Raw genomic sequence first — 17,098 nt, 5'->3', positions numbered from 1 at the left:
AGAAGAATGAACAGAAATGAGCAAACTCTGGAATGTCACTAGGAAGATGGATGCATAAATAAAAGAGGACTTCTGAGAGTGAGAAAGTGAGTGCTCTTTGAACGGGTACAAATTCCCCCACTTCTCCTTCTCACTTCTTTTCCACATGGTTCTTGCTTTCAGAAACTTTTAACAAAAATCAGTCTCATCATGGATTGGTTTAGGTTGGAAAGGGACCTTTAAGGAAGCAGTGGCTCCTGGAAGGGCTGTGCTGTTCCTGCTCTCTGTTTTCTTTCCCAGCCTGCCCTTTCAAGCATATTGACCATTCTGGCTCTTTCCCCACAACCAACAAAGTTTTTGAGTATCTTTGCAGGGGTGCTTGCAACAGTCATTAGGATGCTAAAAGGGTACCAACTCTCCTTGCTCCCTGTCGTCTTCATCTTTGGGTTGGGACCTGTCTGCTTTAGGCACCATTTGAGTCTTGTAGTTAAATTTTGAGAACTGTACTTCATTTTTTTGGACAAGAGGCTTCTTGTCCTTCAGGACTGCTGGAGAGCCGCTGAAGTCCCACCCTTTTGTAGTGTCATGGTGTGGATGGGCCATTAAGAAGCCATGTGAACTGGAGATGATGGTTTTTGGGGTTGCCATGTTCAAGAATTGAAGGAGCAGGAGTAGAATGTGGGGCACAACAGGGTGCTAGACCAGGCTGAGCAGGGTCTTGTATGGAGACTCCTGAGTTCAATGCTAGTCACACCTGCCAGTGTTCTTCCTCCTCCTTCTGTCTCCCCTGGAAATTGTTAGAGATCTGTTTTATGTTTACAAGAGAAGAAAAAACAGATTTTTGAAAGAAACACACTGGAAAGATTGAGAGACAAAAACAATATCCAGTTGGGGAGAGTGAATGAAAGAAACCAAATGGAAAGCAACAAAAACCTTTTTTTTTTTTTCCTTTCAATATTAAGCATATGTATTATTGCCAGACATTGTCATCCTCAGAGTCAGCAACCCTGTACATTTTGGGAGAGAGTCTGGGAGGTGACAGCTGAATGCTGTTACTGTTGGGCATGTGACAGAGTTAGCTGGGCATATGTTTTTAAACATTTATAATTCCTTCCTGTTCTGCATAGCTGGGTTTGAAAGAGGATGATCAGAAGGCCATTTATAAAGCTGCAAAAGTCTCCTTTTTCTTTTTTTTACAAGGAAATATAGCTTCCCCCCCCCAAACTTCAGGAAGGCAGAATGATGTTAATTTTTCAAAATACTTTCCCTGCTTTTCTAGCTACAGTGACAATTACCTACTGGTAGTGGTGTCTGTCTAATCTATTCTGTTTGCTCTTCCAGTGGTGAAAAAGTACTGCAGGCCATGTTTTGCACTTTGAGAGATAAAAGTACTGATGCCGAATTTTTGGCAGTTTGCTGTATGTGACCAGGCAGCTGCAAACATTTTTAGTAGAGTCTGCCCTTTGATTTTCATGGTTCCACAGAAATCCCAGTTTAACCACAGATCAGTTTAAGGAACAGAACATAATGATCTTCTCTGTGTAAACCAGTAGGGCTGCACTGTAATCTGCAGAAAAATCTGGTTTCAGTGTTGCTGTTTTGTTCTTTTTTAATTAGATGGCCTTACCATGTTTGGTAATACTTAAAAAGGAGGGTTTTTTTAAAGGTAGAAAAAGCACGGTCCTGCTGTCTGGAGTCCCACCTTTGCACATTTTTTGTTAGGTCTGTCAAATGATTATTTTTAATACTTATTGTGGTTACATCTTTGGCTCCTTTTCAAGTGTTCGTTTGCTTTTGGTTTTTGATGGGCAGAATATTTGCAGTTGGAAGTGTTTTAAGTTAAGTGTGCCTGTTTTGACATTGGAACTACAGGAAATAATTTTATGCTTATTGGTAGATAAAAGTGAAAGTTACATGTTGAGTGTTGCCTATTTGAAACAGTTACAAAAGTCCTGTGACTAAGGCTATGCAGCTCTTCTCTGTTTGTGGTCATTTTTATCTTTCCTTGGCAGCTTTCAATCCTATCTTTCCCTTATGTATGCTTTGAGAGAGTTTGGGTGATCCAGCCATACCATTTCTAGTCCAGGGGCTGCAGTCCTTTGCTTCAGTTTCTCTCCGTAATGGATTTACAGTAGGACCATGGGCATATGTCACTTATCTTTTCCCTATGTCTCAGTTTTTCACCCGAAACAAGGAACACCATGGAAAGTGAGGTGAGAAAGAGGCACTGCAGTACTTGGATGATTTGGGATATGCAGGTACTCAGACTGGTTGTGCCAAAGAAGTTCTGGAAGGTCGATTTGTGGTAAAGGAGGCTTTTTAAAAACTTATTTTTAGTTGAAAGGTAGGTGGTCTGAAAACTGCAGAGAAAAATAATAGCTGAAGGAAAGTGCAGAGTTATTGCTGTAGCTAATGACTGTGGCAGTTGCACTCTGCCCTTTTTTTGCTGCAGCTTTCAGAGACCCTTATGTTGCCGTTTCGACTTTTGCAAAACGTTTGGATGGTTCCTTGCACCTTGCAGAAGAGAGGCTTAACTTGGCGTTGACCTGTCACAGTCCTGCCAGAAACAACCTTTAAACAACATTTAAACATGGCAGTAGTTTTATTTCAGTAGCTAAAACATATTCTCATTTGTTTGGATTTTATATAAACAACTAAATATTGAAGATTGCAGAATAGTTGAGAGCTACAGAAGATGTGGGAAATAAAATCTTCCTGGGATGTAAGCCTGAACTGAGCTTAATTAGAAGGCCGTGGAGAAATCTGGAAGAAGCAACATTAGGCACTGAAACAAGCATGTTCTTGTTTCTTGGAGTTTCCTTTGCTCTTGATTTTCTGAGACATTATAATTCAAGTTAACCTCAAAAGGAAGACAGAAAGAAAAATGAACAAGTTACAAACATGTGCTGTCTGGCTTCCCAGAACTTGTCCTCCTCCTCTGCCTAAAATCCGAAACAAATTTGCTCGACAAAATAATCTTTCAAAAGGAGGCTCTTTTTACCCTGATGTTTAAATAAGCTCTTCTGCCTGTCTTCTGCCCAGTGTCATTTCACGCTAACATAAATAAACAATCTTGGATATATCTAATGTCAAGTTACTCCAGAAATACATTGTGAAGAAAACAGTCGTAGTCTTGAAAGTACAAACATGGACACGTTTCTCAGCTTTCTTCCCCCTTGAGAGGCAGCCTTTTGCTTGAAGTCTTCCCTGAAACATGGAAAATTGGATTTTTAATGAGATGGATATTTGGTGAACTTTTTTGGCAGAGCAGGCGTAAGTGTAGACTGAACAACCAAGTCATTGGCGAAAGTTCAGGAGTGAGGTCCAAGTCAAACTTGGGTTTGCTTTCATGTGAGGCCATGTGTGCTCTCTGTGTTGCTTGGTCTCGCACAGGCCTCTGTGGAGCTGCAGCCAGGAAGAGGTTTTTATTTACTTAGCCCTTATTTCTCAAGCTTTTGCAAATAAGCTCAAGGGATTTTTTCATCAGGATACAAGACAAAAAATTATAAGCTTTCCATCCACGTTTGTAGTGCGTATCCCAGCTGGTCTTTTGATGTGAAAAGATACTGGTCAAGGAGAGTATTTAGGCAAATTATCTCTTTATGTACTTTGCTGGAAGTGCTTAGTGGTTGTTTCAAGAGTCAGGGCATACCGACCGCTGTCACGTGAATGTAGTATTAATGAGCTTGTTATCGTAAACCATATAAGATGAATGGTGCGGTAAAAAAAGGAAAAAAAAAAAAGTATAAATCTGCAGTTGGTCATGAACCAGACATCAGAAAGGTCTGAGTCAGAGGAACGCTGTGAAATCCTACAGCGGGACAGTGAACTGGACAACACAAAGAGTTTGGGACAAGGCCTGAGATAATGCAGTGTGCATGGTCACTGGCTCTTTGGAGCTGCATTGAGTCAGGATTGGGCACAGGTCATGTTTTTGCCTCAATTTTGTAAAAACTCTGAACCCTTCTTCATCCCAGTCTTATGGGTGTTCTCCAAGGGTCTTGCAGAACTAGTATAATTTATGCAAAGTTGTTTCTCTTAAATTTTTAAAGGTACATTGCTCCTTTAGTTTATCAAGGAAACAAGATTTAAGTACTGCCATTTACAAACAGTTGCTTTTCAAAAGAGGTCAGTGTTGCTAATAATGCGTCATTCATTGGATATCACAAACATAGTATTTTTAGCATGGAAGTGTTATTCTTGTTATAGCTGTTTTAACTGTAGTTGTCAACCTGGTTTCAAAGAAAATATTAAAAGAACAGCCTTAAGAATTAATTTAATGATTCATATTGTAATTTGGAATACAGCTACAGGTGAAAGGTGAAGAGTTAGATGTAAATTTACATGGCAGGTCTTCTTTCAGTCTGGATGGTTTGCAGCAGCACTGTGATTCTATGTACACTGTATCCTGTCTGGGGTTGGTAAAAAGATATATCCATGTGGAAGTAAATGCAGTGAAGCATAAAAACGCTTGGACTGGCAGTCTAGCTTAAAGCAATCCAGAAAATGGCACACACAAATTGACTCTACTGCAGCCTGCCGTGACTGTGGAGTGTTTCAGTAAACCCTGGGGTCAGTGTAGAACAGTGTTTTTGGAGACGGGTAGGGTGGCCTGTCACTCTCAGCAGGGTGTCTGTGAAGGCAGCAGCTGTTCTGTGTTCATTTCCAGGCTAGTGTCCAAGAAACTGCACAAATAAGCCAACAAAAAATTGACCCAAATTTATAGTACTGTATCATTATTTTGTATTTTTAATTAATATTCCTGGCATCTGTCTACACAGCATCGATAGGAGATGCTCGTTACAGAAAAGGGGTTTCTAATGTGGGTGGGTTTCATCATCAGCTGTTTGAATGGAAGAGTGGAGAAGACCTGCACAAGTGGAGGTGTGAGTGGGATGTTTGGGCCTGGGGGCAGTCAGGGTCATTTAATCTCATGTCAGAATGTCCCTGCGTTGATATCTGAATTCACCGAAGACTATGCTTTTCTGGGAGAGCAAAGTCTGCCGCTTTAAACTGGTAGTGGGAGGAAGAGTCTCTGCGATGCTGGACGCTAATGATCTTTCACCCTGTTGAAACCTGTGGCTTCATCCGAGTTGAAACAGTGGAAAGCAGGTGTGTTTGCAATGGAAAGTGTGCAGTGCAAAACACTTCCCGTTCCTCCTTCCCCTGCCCAGGTCCCTGGCCTTCCCAGCCTTGTCCTGCTGTGAGTGATGCAGGATGGGGAGCGTGCTGCGGGGAACTAGTGAGAGAGATGGGATCCACCAAATACTGTCATACATTGCGCAGTGATGATGGACAGTGACTGCCTGCCTGGACATTTTCGGGATCCACTGCTGAACAGTTTAAATACCAAACTGCTGTGTTACTTGTGGGAGGCCTCGACAGATCTCTATTCCCAAAATAAGGAAATAAATGGGCCAGTTCCCTAAACTGAATGCATGAATCACCCATCAGAAATTTAGCAATAAGGAAGATCGTAAAAACAAGCCAGGGAGGTCATCTCAAGATCTTAAGGATCTGGGCTTGGTTCTGTGTTTTTCAATGATTGGTTCGTCAATGATTTGGGAAAGGGAAGAATAGTGATGTCGCAAGTTTTTCTGACTGTGCTAGTATAAACTCTCATAAGAAAGACCCAGCTTTTTGGTAGAGAAGAGAGGTGGTAAAAATAATGTGTGTGACAAGGCAACCTATGAGACCTGTGAGGCTGTTGCCAACAGCAGTCTGCGCAGCCATCGTGTCATCATTGTGGGCAGGTAGAAAGAACGTTAGAGTTGGAGGGTGCTTGGTGGGTGGAATCTGGTTGATAGCATTTTGCTTTTAGTGTCCTTTAATTCACATTTGCTGAGTTTTCAACGTGATTGTTAAGTCTAATGTAGGGTAATGCAGACACTTTGTCCAGGTGCATTGGCTGGTCCTCTCTGTGGGAAGATGTGCTCTAATTAATAAAAACAGTGGAGTGAAGAAGGTAGGAAAGCCACATGTGCCTGTGGGTCACAGAGGCTGGTGGAGAAAATCACCTAGCCCTTTCTACACCATCCTTCCTTGCCAGAGCCTTCTCCACAGCTTTGGAAAAAGAATGCAGACTCTTCTGGTCCTGGGGCAGAACCAAGCTGAGGGGGAATGAACTTAATCTCTAATGCCAGGAGAGACTGCCCAGAGCACACCGGGCAGGGCATTTTTGGTGGAGCTGTTGTTCAAGCAGCTCTCATCTCACCTGTGTCCAACAGCAACCCTCTCCAGCCCTGTTTCTGGAGTTGGTAGCCCCACTCTCCATCCCATGTACATCCCTACTCCATCGGGGGAGGGGACACTGGGCCCAGAGGGGTTGTCTCCTGGTCTGCCTGAGAGAGAGATCTGCCAGCCCATAGTTTAGCAGTGTTTGGGGAGAGGGAGCCCACCTGCTCGGTGCCACAGGACTGTCCTCTGAGTGTGCCAGGGAGGCAACAGTGCCATTCCAGGGAGACTGCAGATGCTGGTGACATTCCTCTGCTTCCTTCTGTCTTGCCACGAGCTGCAGGCACGCTCAGACAATAGACAATAGACTGTAATATCTCTGAAAAACATTTATATCATACAGATGTGTTTTGGCAAGCATTGGGTGAAAGAATTTAAGGCATTACATTATTTATCAAAAGCATTAGCCTTAGGTAATGCACACAAAAAACCCCATTTGTTCTTTATCTTCACATCTCTACCTTGGCATACATAATTGAAAACATTTTTTCAGTGGAAAGTAAGGTTAATATTTTCCAGCTAGAAAGCACCTTTTATCTTATAAGCTGCCAGCTGCATGCAAATGCCACCCCTTTGGAAAGAGAGTGGCAGGTGAAAAGTGGGTTGGATCATCCCACAAAGTGCAAGAATGGGGAAGAAAAATATTTTTAGCCAAAGACTGTAAGGCAAAGCCCTTCTTTGTGGCAAAAAGCGGCATTTGATCTTTCATGGCTGCATAAAGGAGTTTTACAAACTAGAAAAAAAAAAATCTTTCACAAGGCCCAAACAGAGCAAGTAACGTGAGGGATTTTCAATTAACCCTTCAGAAATAGGAGTTAAGGTTGATAATTTATCTGTGCTTTCAGACTGCCATTGACAAATTCCCGTGCAAGAACCTATTCAGGGGAGATTGCAGTAAGTGGGTGAAAGCCTAAGAACTTGGCCAAGAAACAGAAGATAAACGGCAGGAGTAGATGTTCAGGTTTTTATCACAGCAGAAATTTAGTAGCTGGGTTCTCCGAGTGTTATGCAATAGGGCTGCTGTTGAAAAATTATTTAACAATCCCTAATTACTCATTTGTATTAGAAGGTTCTACATGAATGCAGCTAGTTTAAGGGAGGGGGCAGGCAATAACTGAGCTGTCAGTGAAAACATTTATGCAGCGTACAGAGGTCATTCAGTAAACTAAATGTCTTGGCATGTAAAATATTTTAATGCCATTAAATACACCGGCTGCATTTCCACATCATGAGTGTTTTGTACGGTTCTAGTTATCCCTCCCTGGACTAAACATAAGTCCAGGAAGACCAATGGGAGTGTGTAAGTGTATTTTGGTTGAACATATAAGTGAAAAAATCCAGAATTGGCCAATTTAGAGAAAAGATGCACAAATGGAGATATCACAGAAGTAAGCAAAATTTACTGTTTCACATAATGTAGAACAAAGGAATAATTGCTAAAATAAAAAAATGAGAAATTTTAAAGCCAGTGTAAAATGCTCTTTCTAAATGTAAACTGCTGTTCGTCTGTGGAGCGCTGCCTTTTGTACACATCTGAAATTAAGACTTTTATTCCAGTTGGTGTTAAATACATGCAATGAACAAGAGAACACACTTGGGTAGGGAAAATTGCTGTGTAGAGGGGAAATCTTTTGTATTGGAGCAGTTGGGAAGACATTTCCTAAGCAAACAAGTTGTCCATCAAATATGCTCCATCCTTTCATTTTCTCTCAAACTGAGGCTACGATGGGAGGCAGGTGAGTGCCCTGCATGGGGTGCAGGCAGGAAGGTGTATGTTAGTGCCTGCATTCCTGTATGCTGAGGGGATTTATCAGTGCAATTTGAACCTGACATTCCAGGGAGCAGAGATATTTTGAAGTGGATGCTTAAAGCATGGATTTATATCCTCTCTGTATTTTCAGTCATCCATTGTCTGTTGTAATTCCCTGGGGCTGATAATTATGTATATAAATCAAACAAAGTCTATGAGAGTGTCTAATATTTAAAGTGAAAGTCTAAGGCTTCCAGGGTCTGGGGTGAATTTTTCTTTTCAGGCCTAACAAAGCTGGTAGAACTTCAGTTAAGGGAAAGGCAGAACAATGATGTGTTTCAACTGTGTTTTATATCATTTGCGCACTTTATGAAGTGCTTGTATAATAATTATTTTATCCCTGAAAATCTGATAGGTATTTTTCTACGGGCTTTTGAATTAAATTTGCATTTGAATTGCATTATTTTCTATCAACAAATACATTGTTATCTCTGACTGAAATGTGGATTGAGGAATCACTTGAAACATAATACAGAAGTAGCACTGCAGACCTCAGCAGCCTGAAAAATAATTGAAGTGAAGTAAGGAATGTTAACAAGCTCAAATGTCATCATCTTCCAAAAACTGACATTTAAGCTGATCCACATTCCTTCCCCTCCTTTATGTGGAATACAAAAACACATACATTGTGGAGTAACTAAAAGAAACGTTTGGTGGAGTTGGTAAAGAAACAGTGGACATGTTATTTTTTTATTAGCTCTTGTATAGCCACATTTGAGCCTGTTTAAAAAAATGTGGTTTGTGTAGTGTAAAGTGTTGGGGGAAGGGATAATGAGTTCCTACTGAATACTAATTGCCTACGAGTTGTTCAGGGAGACTGTATAAGAATGGAGGATTTGTTGTAAATTAGTCACTAGCTGTATTGTGCATTGCTGTGAGGTTAGACCAGAGCTGTAAAGGTGCCAGCTCTACAAAATCCTTATGATTCACTGTCTAACTTGGTGACTGTGTGAAGGAGAAAATACTATTCAGACTGAGTATTATTGGAAAGAGAGCTCTTCTAATGACAGTGCAATCTTTCTTTATAACACTTAAGCTTTAAACTCATTTGAGCTAGAAGGATGGGAGCAACAGATTTTGAGTGGGTTATCAGTGCTTTCCCGGGTGCCACGTCCCAAGGTCTGCCAAAGTTGTAAACTCTGAGAGGAGGGGTATTACTCTGCAGTAATACAGGGTCCAGCAGATTGATTTGTACTCTTAGCTCACTGTTAATCTTTGGCTTTTTTAATTCCAGCATTTTTCCTGTCCTTAATTTGAGAGCCCTTGTAAACCCCACTTTTAACTTGGAAAGAAAGGTCTGAAAAAGCTTGCGATAGTTTGTTTACTTTTGAGACATATTTTCTCATTCCTTACTTGGCTCCTATTGTTTTCATTTACATCAAAATGGAAAGGTGAGTTAATGATTCACTGGCACACAGTGACCTTTCAAATCTGGACCACGATGCAACAGCTCCACTTGAAGCTCTCATTCTTTAACCTCCTTGCTTCTGCCTTAATATTTTCAGCCTGATCTGTCTACATGCCTGGACGCCTGAAGAGAGCAAACATTTACAGCTTCTCCCTCCCCTGTGTTTAGTGGGCAATTTGATCCTTCTTTGTCCATTCCTTTATTTTACATCACTCTTAGACTTGACTTGCTATTGAGAACAACAAAGTACAACTTTGGGAATCTGCTCTCTGTTTATTTAGCACAAAAATGGATTCAGACTCTGATTCACCTTTTAATTACTCTTGGCCTTCCTTACCTAAAATGAGGATTCGAAGAAGGGCATCCAAACCAGGTAGAAAAAGCTCTCTTCTTTTAAATGAATCTTGCTTAATAGCTCTGCCTCCTTTTCATTGTCTGGTTGTGTACAGATGGCTATAAACACCTTGTATGAGGCAGATTTTCTTTCTATCAAAAGTCTGTGCTTTTGTAGATAATGGTGTTGGAATTTGTTAAGAAGAAAGTGTTTTCTCCATGTTTTGTGCTGTTCTTTAAAATTGATTTTTACTCTCTTACAGCTTTTTTTTCCTTCTGGTTGCATGTGTAGCTCTCACTGAGCAGTTCTGACACCCTGGCAGCTGCACGGCAGCGGCTGCAGAAAGCTCTGCTGGTTGCAGTTGTTTTCATTTAGGGAGAATTTGGTAATTCAAATATGCCTCAACAGCTAACAGGAATTTTTTAAAATTATGTACAGAAGTCTTACAGAATGAAGAGGGAAATATTTTGCTTTCTATTTTAAAAAAAGCAAAAGGATCAGTTACTCTGTTCGGTGGCAAGGTCAGTTACTGTCTTTGCAAGGTTAGACATTGTCCTCCTTTGTGGAGAAGTCTTTGGGAGGTAAGCATTATAAATGTTGTCAGTATGATAAAGGGGGTTTTAAGGAGCTTGAAAGGCAATGACCAGCAAGTTTACATTAGGAAGAATTATCACTGAAAGCTTTAATGAGGAAAGATAAATTTTTACTACATTTAAAAGCAAATAAATGAAGAGAAAGAATAGCAAAAAATGTAGTTTGTGCTTTGTTCCATAAAATAGCTTTTTTGTGTTTCAGAAAGGGAAAAAATGAAACAAGAGAAGTAAGATCTATCAGTGTCATTGAAGTCAATGAGCCAGGAGAATCACGTTTACACAGACTGAGAGTTTGACCTAGTTTTAGAGTGAAAAATGTGTACAGAATGCACATTTTAATATGATAAACATTTTCTGAACTTTTTACTTTTATTCATGGGGAAATCCGCTATTTCCCAAGTACACAGGAGTTTCTGCAGTGTGCATGGATGCACATGCAATTTGCAAAGAAGATGAAATAGGTCGCAAGTTGCATGGTGTGTGTTCTTTCTATGTCTTATAAGGACTTGTTTTATCTCTAAGTGCTGTGGCTGTGCATCCATCTTCCATGCCACTTTTGTTGTTATTTATTTTACGTTTAGACAGCCTTTCTTTTTTTTTTTTTTCAATACTTCACCCGTTGTAAAGCACTGTATACAGATCTGGTGTTTGCGTGTTATGGTATTACATCTTGTTTCCCATCCTTGTTAATAGTATACCAACTCATGTGGCTTGTATGCACAGGTGACCATATATGTGGGGTTGTTGGAGCAAGAAGGTGCTTTTGGCTCCATGTGCATGTTTTAGTGGTGAAGTCCAAGGGTTCACTTGTGCTTGGGGAGTTGAAATCCTGGCTGCCCACAGGGTAGGAGAAGTGCCTCTGCAAGGGGGCAGCATGCTCATGATCTACACTCATCATCTATGTTTTTTTCTGGTAGTATCTGAACATGGCCCGTTGATCCTGGCACACAGGTGTGGGGCACATACCCGACAGCTGCATTTCCCTCATGCAGGATTTCAGGTCTTGGTGAATAAGAGACCTGTAGTGCCAGGCAGGAAGCAGTGCGGGATTCTTCCTCCCCACCCTGAAAGTCATGAAGTCATTGTTGTGTTCCTGCACTGGGTACTCCAGCTGATCTGGGCAATGAAATGTCAGCCACCAACTTTTCCCTCCAAACCAGCAGGCTGTTGGTTTCCTGGTCTGGGGTTGTTCCCCCTGGGAGCTGTGCAGACCTCCAGTGGGAAAGCCCAAAGCAGAAAGTCTCATACCCCACTTTGCACTGTATGCATCAGTGTTTTCAGATTTTAAGTTCTCTTAAAGTGCCCCAAGGTCAGCTTTTGTCCCTGTTCGGGGACCTCTCAGGCTGGGTGGTAGAGTCCCTACCCTCTCCCTGAACTCCCAGGGGCCTGCAGGACCCAAGCGCAGCCTCTGCACGTTTGGGACCATGCATTGCAGATTCCCTCCCTCCTGCTGGGGCTGCATGTGCATGGCATAATTAAAGGTTAATTAGGCTTAACGGAGAAGTGAACATGACTGTGTCTTAGTGATTGAGCTGAGGAGGGGGTCTAAGTTTTGTTCCTTGTTGCAAGATCCCTAATGGTATTTATTTTGATATTTAATGTGAAATGGACATAAGACAAGTCTCTTCTCCCCTCCCCTAGTGCTGCATAGCCCCACCTGTTCAGCGGCAGTGGCTCTCAGAACCTTTTTGGAGGCTTCAACAACCTTCAGGTGTGCTGAGAATATCTGTCTCAGACAAGTCTATCCCACTGTGCTGGGAGGTGAGAGTTGTGCTCCGAGTCCACTTTAGGAGAAGTGGGAACTGAAACAGAGTATCCTGTATCTTGGGAAAGTACTTTATCTATTGTGCTGTTGTGTAAAATGAGTCACCAACTTATTTCTGCTTGTGTATTCATTTGTATAGTAGGTAAGGTGCCTGCTTCAGGGAGGGAGGTCAAGGCTGTGAATCCCATGTTAGAAAGGGACACTTTCTTGCATCCTATGTTTAGGTGACAAATGATTGACAAGTGCCTTTATCTTCAGTGTTCTTAGTGGCTACTTTAGGACCGCATCTTGAACATGATGGTATGATTTATTGCAGCCGGATGCCTGGTGCTTTTCATGCAGTATATAGGAAGCGCAGTGCTTTTGTTTCCACTCCATACATGTAGAACAGTTAAGTGTTTGTCTTTATGACAATGGCAATTTGAAGCCTACTTTGCTTTACACTCCATGTAATGCTGTTCTTACGTACTTAATTTTACTGTCATAAGTAGTCATAAGTAGTTGCACTGTCTGCATGAAGCACTAAGACACCTGAATTAGGGATACAGATTCGCTCATTGAAACTGGTTGTAAGGTCCACATCCACAGATGTTCATGTTACTTTGGTCAGCCCCTCGCCAGGAGCATGTGGACTTCTTTCTCCAAATTCAGCTGACCACTTCTGGATGTAGAGGAGTATTTCTGCAGTACTGCATGACCAATGTGCTTAGCTGTCTGCTTGTTGTGGTTTAACCCCGGCTGGCAACTAGGCACCACACTGCTGCTCACTCACTCCCCCCACAGTGGGATGAGGGAGAGATTCAGAAGAGTAGAAGTGAGAAAACTTGTGGGCTGAGATAAGAGAGTTTAATAGAAAAAGCAAAAGCCATGCACACAAACAAAGAAAAACAAGGAATTCATTCACTGCTTTCCATGGGCAGGCAGGCGTTCAGCCATTTCCAGGAAAGCAGGGCTCCATCATGCATGATGGTTACTTGGGAAGAAAAATGCCATTACCCTGAATGTCCCCCCTTTTCCTTGTTCTTCCCCCAGCTCTATATGCTGAGCATGACGTCATACGGTATGGGGTATCCATTTGGTCAGTTGGGGTCAGCTGTCCCGGCTGTGCCCCCTCCCAGCTTCTTGTGCACCCCCAGCCTCCTCACTGGTGGGGTGGGGTGAGGAGCAGAAAAGGCCTTGACTCTGTGTAAGCGCGGCTCAGCAATAATTAAAACGTCTCTGTATTATCAATGCTGTTTTCAGCACAAATCCAGAACATAGCCCTGTACCAGCTACTGTGAAGAAAATTAGCTCTATTCCAGCCAAAACTAGCATACTGGGTTTTTCACTGACTTCATAACTCTGTTACTTCCAGTTATACATTAACCCCTGCTCAGATTGCTGGGGGTAAATGTGATGAGTTGTCTGAAAACTATTTATTATAACTTGAGAAGGGAATTTGTAATTTCTTTCCTGGCTTGTGGCTTGGTTACATTGATGTATTTCACTTCTCTTTTGCTGTGTCCTCTCTCATAGAATGATTTAAGTTTTGATTTTTGTGGTAAAACAGTCAGTGTTATGGTCTTGCCATTTTCCAACACAGGTCATTCAGGGCTATACATTTTCTTATGCCAACATAAAGCATGTTTTGAATTATTGCTATGATGATCATGGGGGTTTAAAAAATATTTTTATAAGCTTTTGTGCCTCATAAAATATGCAGCCTTTGGTGTATGACTTTGATGACAACATGGCAGAAGATGTAGACAACTTGTACCTAGTTACTCATTGGTCAGGGTCTTTTCTTTTATCCATGTTTGGAGATGATCCTTCCCAGCACTATGGCTTTTGTTCACCTATGTCTAAATAACGCATACATCTTTCTTGACTGTTTACCAGGCAGATGGCAAAGAGCCACAGGCTTTGCTAAAGGAGGCATGCCTTTATTTTATTCTTCTTCTGTGGCCACGGCCAGTATACAGCCAGAGAGTATTAGCTCTGGCGGGAGGATGAGCTTGGTGAGGTGTATGTGCTGGATTGTTTCAGTACAAGAGCAACTAAGCTGTGTCATATTAGGGTCATTTTTATCTTAGTAAGCATCTTGAAATCCATCACTGACACCTTTCAGAACTAAAACTCTTTGAGACACCTTCAATCTCACATGAAGTACCATTTTGCCCAGGCAGTCTTATCTGTCTTTCCATAAGTTGTGCTGAAGTTTTGCCAAAAAGAATCTCCATCCTTTATTGGATGCAGGGGGGAATATTGCCACCAAGGATGAGGAACTTAATGCCTTGTTTACCTCAGTCTTTAAGTCAGACCACTTATCCCCAGGGTAGTCAGCCCCCTGAGCTGGAAGGCAGGCACAGAGGACAGAACAAACCCCACATAATCCAGGAGGAAGCCGTTTAGGACCTGCTGAGCCACCTGGACACTCACAAGTCTATGGGGCCAGATGAGATCCACACAAGAGAACTGAGGGAGCTGGCAGAGGAGTGTGCCAAGCCACTCTCCATCATTTTTCAGCAGTCCTGGTTAATAGAAGTCCCGGATGACTGGAGGTTTGCGGATGTGATGCCCATCTACAAGCAGAGCCGGAAAGAGGATCTGGGGAACTACAGGCCTCTCAGATTGACCTTGGTACTGTCAGCATGGGTTCATGAAAGGCAGGTGCTGCCTGACCAGCCTGATCTCCTTCTGTGACAGGGTGACCCATCTAGTGGATGAGGGAAAGGCTTGGATGGATGTTGTCTACCTGGACTTTAGTAAAGCCTTTGACACTGTCACCCACAGCATCCTCCTAGAGAAGCTGGCGGCCCACGGCTTAGGCAGGTGCACCCTGCGCTGGGTAAAAAACTGGCTGAGTGGCCAAACCCAGAGAGTGGTGGTGAATGGAGTCAAATCCAGCTGGTGGCCAGTCACGAGCGGTGTTCCCCAGGGCTCAGTGTTGGGGCCAGTCTTGTTTAATATCTTTATCAATCATCTGGATGAGGGGATTGAGTGCACCCTCAGTAAGTCTGCAGGTGACACCAAGCTGGGCAGGAGTGTTGATTTGCTTGAGGGTAGGAAGGCTCTGCAGAGGGACCTGGACAGGCTGGATCAATGGGCTGAATCCAATTGTATGAGGTTAAACAAGGCCAAGTGCCGGGTCCTGCACTTGGGTCACAACAACCCCATGCAATGCTACAGGCTTGGGGAAGAGTGGCTGGAGAGCTGCCCAGCAGAGAAGGACCTGGGGGTGTTGGTTGACAACCGGGTGATCATGAGCCAGCAGTGTGCCCAGGTGACCAAGAAGGCCAGTGGCATCCTGGCTTGTATCAGGAATAGTGTGGCCAGCAGGAGTAGGGAAGTGATGGTGCCCCTGTACTCGGCACTGGTGAGGCTGCACCTTGAGTACTGTGTTCAGTTTTGTGCTCGTCACGACAAGAAAGACATTGAGGTGGTGGAGTGTGTCCAGAGAAGGGCAGTGAAGCTGGTGAAGGATCTGGAGAGCAGGTCTTATGAGGAGAGGCTGAGGGAGCTGGGGTTGTTTAGTGTGGAGAAGAGTCATCTGAGGGGAGACCTTATTGCTCTCTTCAACTACCTGAAAGGAGGTTGTAGTGAGGTGGGTGTTGGTCTCTTCTCCCAAGTTACTACTGGTAGGACAAGAGGAAATGTCCTCAAGTTGCATCAGGGGACGTTTAGATTGGATATATGGAAAAATGTCTTTACTGAAGGAGTGGTCAGACACTGGAACAGGCTTCCCAGAGAGGTGGTGGGGTCACCGTCTTTGGAGGTGTTCAAAAAATGTGTAGATGTTGCACTTTGGGACATAGTTTAGGGGCCTGGTGGTGTTGGGTGGATGGCTGGACTTGACCTTTGAGATATTTTCCAACCTTTATGATTCTGTGATCTGCAGTGAGAATAAAAGCTTTGAATGGGTAGGGTTGATTTTTGAGACAATACTCCTCATCGTTCAGGCCAGAACAGCCTTCCTGCGTATTACTACTGGTACCCAGTGCATTGAGCTATTCCCTGCTGCCCTGTTAACCTGGAGGAAGGCCTGTGGATGGTCCCTGTAAGACTGAGATGACTTGTAGCCAGCCAGACAGGCAGGAGGTGATTAGTGGGGCTGTAGGAATGCAGTATGTGATGTGGACATTCGCAATGGTTTTGTCACTTTTTAAACTATGTGGGCATGTCTGGTGGAAATAAGTTACTAGCACAGTCAATGTGTAATTAATAATGCTCTCCCCTGCATTCATTGAAGTCTTGAAATACTTCTCTTGTTACAAAGTTAGTTTGATGTAGTCATCGCTTCGCGTGTGTTTGAAATTGCAGGGAGGAGTGGGAGTAGGGAAGTACAGTGAGGCCATATTGCAACATGATAACCAAAATAACCTGGTACCTTTTGTCTGTTCATTTAAACTGCCAGTGAATATTTATTTAGTCATCTCATCTTTATCAACAGAGTGACTAGAGTAATGACAGAAAAACATGGCATTTATCAGTGATAATCAATAAAGATTTACTGATGGAGAGTACTGCAGATAACTTATTCTGGTATATCTTGTTGTATTTGCAGCAACTTTCTTCAGAAGTTGTTACTGAGGTTATTACTCTCTTACAGAATTTTAAAATAATGTAAAATGTGGTATTAGAAGTTGCTATATAAATAAAAATGTGACTAATACGGGGATTTTGTTGTTTCTGGCTCGGGATGTGTAGTTCATAGCACAGTCCATTAACTGTCTGTAGACACCTCAGTAGTGGGGACTGTTGCTGAAGTCAAGAAACTGTCTCCATAGGCTTGGATTTGCACTGTGATTTGGGAATCCCTAGCACCTGTGCTGGTTTTCAGGGGTATTGAACCTTTGCAGCCTAGCACTGGAGCCAAATACCACCCAGTGGGTTAATATACAAGAGGGAGTGCGTGCTGGGGAAGGTAATAAGCATGCCAGAAGCAGTGGAGAACCTGACTGTTTTTTTCTTCCTGGTTGTTGGTTTAAGACCAGCT

The 17,098-nt window shown here is 42.7% G+C and overlaps 1 protein-coding gene across 8 annotated transcripts in view; it reads left to right on the top strand.

The window, feature by feature from the left end:
- ARHGEF28 (Rho guanine nucleotide exchange factor 28) overlaps positions 1-17,098 on the top strand; it is a 130,344-nt gene that overhangs the window by 57,558 nt on the left and 55,688 nt on the right. For 2 of the 8 annotated variants that reach the window (XM_064437847.1, XM_064437845.1), the window contains exon 1: positions 9,466-9,804. The exons of the other annotated variants lie outside the window; for them this stretch is intronic. In XM_064437847.1, the coding sequence (XP_064293917.1) occupies positions 9,720-9,804 (85 nt within the window). In that variant the 5' untranslated portion in view covers positions 9,466-9,719. Of the gene's footprint in view, positions 1-9,465; positions 9,805-17,098 lie in introns of those variants that run through there. 8 annotated transcript variants of the gene reach the window in all.

The sequence above is a fragment of the Phalacrocorax carbo genome, chromosome Z, assembly GCF_963921805.1.
Source record: "Phalacrocorax carbo chromosome Z, bPhaCar2.1, whole genome shotgun sequence".
Classification (NCBI taxonomy): Eukaryota; Metazoa; Chordata; class Aves; order Suliformes; family Phalacrocoracidae; genus Phalacrocorax; species Phalacrocorax carbo.
The sequence above is the reverse complement of the archived record's forward strand: the minus strand, read 5'-3'. Positions and strand labels throughout refer to the sequence as shown.